The sequence below is a fragment of the Montipora capricornis genome, chromosome 1, assembly GCF_036669925.1.
Source record: "Montipora capricornis isolate CH-2021 chromosome 1, ASM3666992v2, whole genome shotgun sequence".
Lineage (NCBI taxonomy): Eukaryota > Metazoa > Cnidaria > Anthozoa > Scleractinia > Acroporidae > Montipora > Montipora capricornis.
The window spans coordinates 3601173-3608672 of record NC_090883.1 but is presented as its reverse complement, the minus strand read 5'-3'; the positions used below and the strand labels follow the sequence as shown (position 1 = coordinate 3608672).

General features: G+C 41.8%; 1 protein-coding gene across 2 annotated transcripts in view; it reads left to right on the top strand.

Moving 5' to 3' along the window:
- The window catches only part of LOC138040616 (tetratricopeptide repeat protein 21B-like), a 60177-nt gene that overhangs the window by 51059 nt on the left and 1618 nt on the right, over positions 1-7500 (top strand). The window contains exons 40-43 of one of the 2 annotated variants that reach the window (XM_068886374.1): positions 1894-1928; positions 2633-2753; positions 5025-5092; positions 7449-7500. The exon at positions 7449-7500 is cut by the window's right edge and continues 1618 nt beyond it. In XM_068886374.1, coding sequence (XP_068742475.1) covers positions 1894-1928; positions 2633-2753; positions 5025-5036 — 168 coding nt within the window. In that variant the 3' untranslated portion in view covers positions 5037-5092; positions 7449-7500. Of the gene's footprint in view, positions 1-1893; positions 1929-2607; positions 2754-5024; positions 5093-7448 lie in introns of both variants that reach the window. The other variant, XM_068886329.1, reaches the window with a different exon arrangement.

Sequence of the window (7500 nt, the reverse complement as noted above, 5' to 3'; positions counted from 1 at the left end):
GCTTTTAACATGTTTTCAAGATAACAAAATGGAAAATGATGGTGAAGTTTGTTGACTTAGAACTCTCTCCTTTCTTAAGATACAGAGGGAATTATGACACCCGAAAAAAGGCCCGAAAGGTTTCGGGACTTTCGAGAAACGGGCCTCTGGGACCCGTTTCTCAAAAGTCCCGAAACTTAACGGCGTTTTCGGGTGTCACAATTTCCTTTGTATCTCAAGAACGGAGAGGATTCAATTCGTCAAACTTCACATATATTTTTCTTTTTGTTACCTTGAAAACATGCTAAAAGATGGGCTTTCCAAAACAAGCGGTTGGCAGTATCGCAAATGGCTTTTCGGGCCTGAAAGGTTTCGGGACTTTCGAGAAACGGGCCTCTGGTGACTTAAATTCAGGTCCCGGCACCAGGTTTTTTCTTCGCTAAATTTATGTAAATGTGGTGTAAACTGAGATATTAGGGAGTTTTAGCATGAGGACAACTGCAACGTCTCTTCAAAATATAACTTAGCGCTATCGTAAGTATTTCTCGATTATTTCATCTTGTTCCCTTTGGTCAATAAGGGCTACCTATCATGTAACTGGATTTACAGGAGCGGTTCTGAAGTGAACGATTTCCTGTTGTACGCTCACGTTGTCGTCAAAACCAGGAATTTGGTGATTTCACCTTATTGTTTGGTGGACTACAGCAAAAAAATGCACTGAAATGCGTGCTGCACTTCAAGCACCATTGTTTTTCTTTCCTTTACCAATGATGTTCTTGCTTTGTGGCGTTGTTGTTTCCGTAGCCATCCTCGCGTTTCTAAAAAAAACTCCCTATTGTGCGCATGCGTTGATAGAGAAATACGCACATTGAAGGGATTAGTTTTTGACGAAACTGTGGTGCTGCTTCGGTGGGGGGTGAAACACGAAAAATTTGGTGTCATCAAACGAGTTCATAATGGGAAATTAACCGCCGTAAGAAAAAAATTTTTGCTGGCGGTTTCGAGCGTTAGCCATTCGTCAGAGCGAATTCAAGGGGCACGATATTTGATGGGGATGTTTTCTACATAGAGAAGGTATAATGCGTTTTCGCTCAGGTGACCAGTATTCATATTTGCACACTAAAACAAAAGGAAGAATTTTCATAAAAATAGAGTTCAATTCCTAAAAGAATATTTCACTCCCCTAACGTGGCCGCGGTTTCTTTGTTTCACTTGTCCATCATGGCCGCCATGACGTTATGTGAACACACTGAGAAATTGAGAACTTCATAGACCAAATTCACAAATGGCGGGCAATAAATTATTCTTTTGTCTTAGTGCTAATGAGAGCAACAAGCATCCTTCAAATCAGAGTTAGTCTCCCTCTACTAACTCTGCTCAAATGAAACATTTCTCTTGTATTTTGTCCATGATGCAAACGAGGCTAGTTGGTCTAATAAGCACAAGGACAAAAGAATAGTTTATTGGTCGCCATTTATGAATACGGTCTGTGGGGAGATGGGAATTGTAGACTCCATGTCATAAGCTTCTGATTTTGATGTATCCTGTCACAGATGACTTAATTCAAGGCACTGTTTTAAAGCAGTTTTCAAATGACTGTCGAAAGAACTTGCGCGATTGCAATTGCCACGCTTCGTGATCCGTTTAAAAATCTCGCGCCAGTTTATCAACCAGTGAGAAGGAAAAGCGATTTTTCCCGCGGTTAGAGCAAATTACATGGAATTGCTACGAATTTGGATTGGTTCATTGCGCTATTTGCATCTGCTATGATTGGTCGAAGTAATCATTTTGGTATTTGTTTACGACACTCAATTGAAAACCACTCTATTGTTGTTCTGTACTTGCTACTTGCATTGCAATGTAGCCCTTGGGTATCCCGTTGATTTTAAGTTTTCATGCGATGTTTTATTTCAGTCTAACAAGTATATGGCTCGTGACAGTACAACAAGGTCAGTTCTGATTCGCTACATGTAAATCACATACACTCATTATTTTCAAGGACAAAATACGCAGAGGTGTAAACACTCCTTATGGCAAAGGAAGAATTATTCTTCGTTCTAACAACTGAAGCGTCAAATGCGATGGGTTCAGACAAGGGTACGCCTCTTTGTTGTTTGACTTTCACCGAATGGAGAAGTTTGCACTTTCTGGTTCCTTGCTATTTCTTTCCAACAAATTCATGGTTGTGTTTTTGAGAAGTAGATGCGGGCTCCCGAGTTCTCCATCACAGTTACTCTTTTTGCAAAAACGGATCTATGTGATGAGCATTTCAATGAACGTTTTCAGTAGCGACGTAAGCACAAGCACAAGCATAAGTTGCTTATGCCAGTGAAAACGAAGGTCGACATAAGCATCAAATCCGCCATTTTGTGCAATGCTCAGACGCGGGGAATCTGGAACGAGTGCTTTAGTTGGCCGGACGTGGCAAATTTCCTTGTTCTTATGCTGCGTTTCGTTTTCACAGGACGCAAGCGAACGCAAGCTTAAGCACAAACACAAGGAAAAGGAAACATTTTGATCCTTAAACTTGTGTTTGTGCTAGTGCTTATGCTTGCATCAACCCCGTTTTCACGGTGAAATAAGCGCTCTTTTGCTCGCGCTTGTGCCTGCGTCGCTAGTGGAAACCAGGCTTAAGTAAGTACTCTCTTTGTAGTCGTGTTGTAAAGCTTGGGAGTATATGGGTTACATCATGGAAAAAGAACAAGCATACAAGGACGCTGCCAGGAATTACGAGAACGCCTGGATTTACGGCAACCAAAGCAACCCGACAATTGGTAGGAAATAAAGCTTTCTGTAAGGGAATATTACACTGGGTACGCCTTACGACTTTGATGGCGAGGTTTCTTTACTGAGAATGCGCATTTGGTTTTTCTTAGTGCGCATGGTTAAAATTGTCTTATTGTAGTATTACCTGTACTCAATGAAAAGTTGCTGCTTTGCAGCTAACGAGAAGCAAAGGAAAGCTCTTCACGGATCTCCTCGATGTCGTCCAGTACTTTGGACGAATAATGAAACTATTAACCGGTTTAAAAAAAGGGTGATGTAGCAGCTCTCTTAAGGTATAATGTGATTGACTCGCTACCCTAACCCAAAAACAAGAGACAAAACAATTGAAACAATGACTTAAGACTTAACAAACAATAGAAGCTGCTCACAATACCAAACAGTAGCATGTTACGAGAGCTGCTACACTACTGTAAAAAACCGCTATAACCAGTTTGAATTTTGCGACTCTTGTTAACGCATTTTTTTCTTACCAGCAAAGTTCAGCTTTGGTGATTTAACGCCTGCTTAATGGCGGAAGAGTGGAACGTTGCTTTGACGTCGCGTCGCGCATGCGTGAAAGAACATCGAGAAGTATAGTTGCCGGATTGTTGCAATATTGAATAGTATGATTTTATGTTAAATAATTCCTATTTTTGTTCAGTAAAAATCATTTTATATTCAAGGCGAAAATTTTCATTCAATAATTTCTCCTGTCCTGTCGGCCAGTGGATGAACAAAGTGACATTAAAGAAAAATGGCGGCTGCTATGAAGGCTTCGTGGGAGGAAGCACTGTTTTCCATTGGTAACCCGTTGATGGAGCCGGAAATCCAAGATAATCCAAAAATCTGGTAAACTTACTTTGTACGTCTTTTGGGGCTTACTTTTGCATCCCAGTATTGTTATACATCTTTAATCCTTCCTGTCTAAGTCCAGATCCATTTCAACCAACGCACGCAGTACAGTTACTGTTAAGTAGTAGTGCTACTTCGGGAGAAACCACAAGTCAAATTTCCATCTCCATCAACAGGTTATCAATGGAGGACAGTGCTTCCTCCGATGAAGCCTCCATAGACGCCGCCATTTTTCTTTACTGTAACTTGTTCATCCGCTGGCGGACAGGACAACAGAAATTATTGAATGAAAATTTCCTCTCGAAAATAAAATCATTCACCGAAAATAAAATCATTCACTGAAAATATGAATTATTGAATATGAAATTATGCAATTGAATATTGCAACAATACGGCAGCCGTAGAGGAGATCCGGGCAGGGGTTTCCTCTCCTTATAGAGGGAAATCGAGGACATCTCAGCCAAGCAGGGTAGTGCATATATTGGTCGCAATTAGGATAGAGTTTCTCTTCAAAGTAGAGGAAATGCATCGAACACCTGCGTTTGGCAAAGCCGGATGCACTACAGAGCTTATTCAAACCTCAAGGTTTTTGTGAACAAAAAACAATTGGGATTCCGTTATAAGTTTAAACCGTGACGGTGAAAAAGGATAAAATGTAAGCTGGAGTTTGGCATTCGTCTCTTGTAAAATAATGGTGAAACATGAATGGAAATACTTGATATAACCTCACAGTGGGAATCGGGTTTGGAAAGGGAATATTTGAAAGTGAAGCTGGAACCTATTAGCATTTTCGCAGCCTCCGCTTCTTCTATCGCATTCAAATCGTTTCTCGCGGATAGGTCGTCAAAGTTTTGTAAGTAACTTAGGCAATTCCAAAGAAATTCTGAAAAAATTCTAGTTGAGAGCGGGACTCGGACCATGAGAGTGATCAAATTTTTGAGCATTCATTATCAAATTCTCCCTCTTACCGGATAACAAACCGATGCCGCGACTTCCCAGCCTCCTGGCCCGGGCCGCTCGAAGCATGGTTAGCGCTAACCAGCGTTAAATACCATGGAAACACCATGGAAACCTATAGGTTTTGATACCTCTTAACCAACGGTTAGCGCTAACCAGGCTTCGAGCAACCGGCCCCAGATTGCATGAGAGTAGAGCAGTGTGGCGGGAAGTCAGAAGATCTTGGATTTGAGTACCGTTGTAGCTTCGAGTTTTTTAAGGTTTTCTGTATGCAACTGAAAAGATGCTTTATACCTGCTAAAGATTTTTTTTTCCTTAGAAACTGAGTAGTAAGCAACTACGTTAGATACAACAGACATTCAACTACGGAATGTTATGGTTGAAGTAGCGAATCCCAAAGAGAACACTAACTACTTTATTAGATTTGTATGGAGCTGTAGGACTAGCTCTATGTTGTATCCTCTCCACAGGTTACAGACTAGCCTTCAACTACCTCAAAGCAAAGCGCTTCGTGGACGCAATCGACGTTTGTCACAAGGTACAAATTAAGTATACATCATCCACTTGAGCTCTTTGTCCTGAAAAGTCAACTCCACAGTGCTGGCGCAATGTAGTATTCTTCTTTGCGAAAGTAGCATAAGTAGCTTATGCTAGTGAAAACGATCATCGACGTAAGCATCAAAATCAAACACGGAATCCGCCATTTTGTTCAGATTCTCAGACGCGGGGAATCTGGAACGAGTGCTTTAGTTGGCCGGACGTGGCAAATTTCCTTGTTCTTATGCTGCGTTTCGTTTTCACACAACGCAAGCGAACGCAAACATAAGCGGAAGCACAAGGAAAAGGCAAATTTTTTGATCCTTTTACTTGCGCTAGTGCTTATGCTTGCATCAACCTCGTTTTCACGGTGAAATAAGCGCTCTTTTGCTTGCACTTGTGCCTGCGTCGCTAGTGAAAACCAGGCTTTACAGACAACTGAAAAATACAGGTGAGTTCAACGGGATTCGAACCCATGACGATTGCGATGCCAGTGCAATGCTCTACCAACTGAGCTATATATGAAGCCACTCAGTTGGGGGGCAGGTCAATTTGTTGGACTCATTCGTTCCCGTGAAAGGACTCAATGAATGAAACAAATGTATGTGTTTGATATTTCACCTATAACCCGTACTTCAAATATTTAACAATTATTGGACGAGGTTGAGCAAAATATCGTAATTTGTCAGTGGCGAGCAGATCAATTATTTGCCGAAGCCGAAGGCTGAGGCAAATAATTGATCTGCGAGACACTGACAAATCACGATATTTTGCGATAACCGAGGTCAATAATTGTGTTATCATTCGATCACCGAGTTTGTTTTTTGTTTTCGTTTCCGAGAAGCCGTAAGGCCGCGCTGCCTTGCAGAGTCGAGTAATGGCACAGATCAATTGGTTTCCTTCTCAGCATAATTATATTTGTAGACTTGTACTTACAGTCAAACGTTCAATAACACTAGGCATCAACAAAGCTGAAGAATTTCACAGTTTTCAAAGCGTATCCCGACAAGTGAAGATTTGGTGTAAAGCTCGCCATTCTCTTTTCTGGCTTCAGCATAAAATCTCTTCAGTACATATGCATTCGCCAACTTGTCCTTCGCGTCGATGACACGAGTGACTCCTCGTCTACCTTTCTTTCCTTGAGATACTTTCGAAATACGTTGAAATTTTGTTCCTTTCTTAGTATTCTTACTGTTCTGTCGATCAACTAAAGATGTCGAATCATTCTCTGACAGCTCGGGGAACCGATCTGCCATTTTCTCACAAGAGCGTGATTTCAATTGCGCATGAGCAGAATATTATTTGCAGCAAAACACTTATTTGTAGGCAGTTATTTGCAGGTCACGTGGTGGGATCTCGGCCAATGAAAAGGAAGGACAAAATACATCGAATGATAAATAAATTTATTTCGTTATTCCAAATACCTGCGGGATTGGCGCAGATGACGAAATCATGCAGATAGCACGTAGCTCTTTCCAGCCTCTAATTTCTTTGGACCGGCAGCTCTATTGTATTTAATATTGGGCTCCATAGTTTGCGTTGTATATATATATTTTTTGTGCCCATTGTTTTCTGAACCAATCACGAAGTTTTAAGAGAGAAACAGGCTCAGCTTAATCGGTTAGTGCCAGGCCTTCTGAGGGGGAGATCGCCAGTTCGATCCCCGTTTCAATCAATCGACGTCTCTTTCGACCTTCCTCTGATCCGTGTAGCTGTAGCTTTGAATACCCGTAAAACGGAGCATTGACGGAGGAATGGGGTAAAACGTGCGCACCAAGGCCTTGAAAAAATGTCGAATAGAGACCAGAATCGGTTTCCTGGCCTTTTTCATTTAATGCCTAAAGCAATAATAGGCGGTAAAAATAGCCAAAACCACAAGAGAACAATGGGATGTCAGCCGGGTCGTATCGACGAAATCATCGCATTGGAAAACTCCGACAGGGCTTGCGAAAGGGAGGCATCGTGGGCAAATGGTTAGAGCAGCGGACTTGCAATCAAGAGTACCTGGGTTCAGTACCCGCTATGATCACCACCAAGTTCACTCCGTGTTCAACTTCGCAAATGCGCTTTTAAGAGCCAAGGAGTCTGCCTGCCGCCTGTTAAGATTCTAGAAGATTTCTCGTGTTTGCTTTAGTGGCTCTGAAAAAGCCTTGAGGGAAGCGGTCACTCAAGTCTTATGCTTGTTGTAAACTTCGTCAGTCCCGATTTCTCCGTGGTCTTCGCCGTTTGGTTCCGTTTCCTTACCCCTAGGTTTTTGAGGATGAAATATCCTTACAGTCAGTGAACTGATGCAGTTGTTTTGAGACCAGTTGTCTCATATATCGAGTTAACATTCACGTTTCCGCTTCCTGTTTTAGGTAATCAGCCAGCATCCAAACTACCCTGAAATCAAGAAGGAAATATTGGACA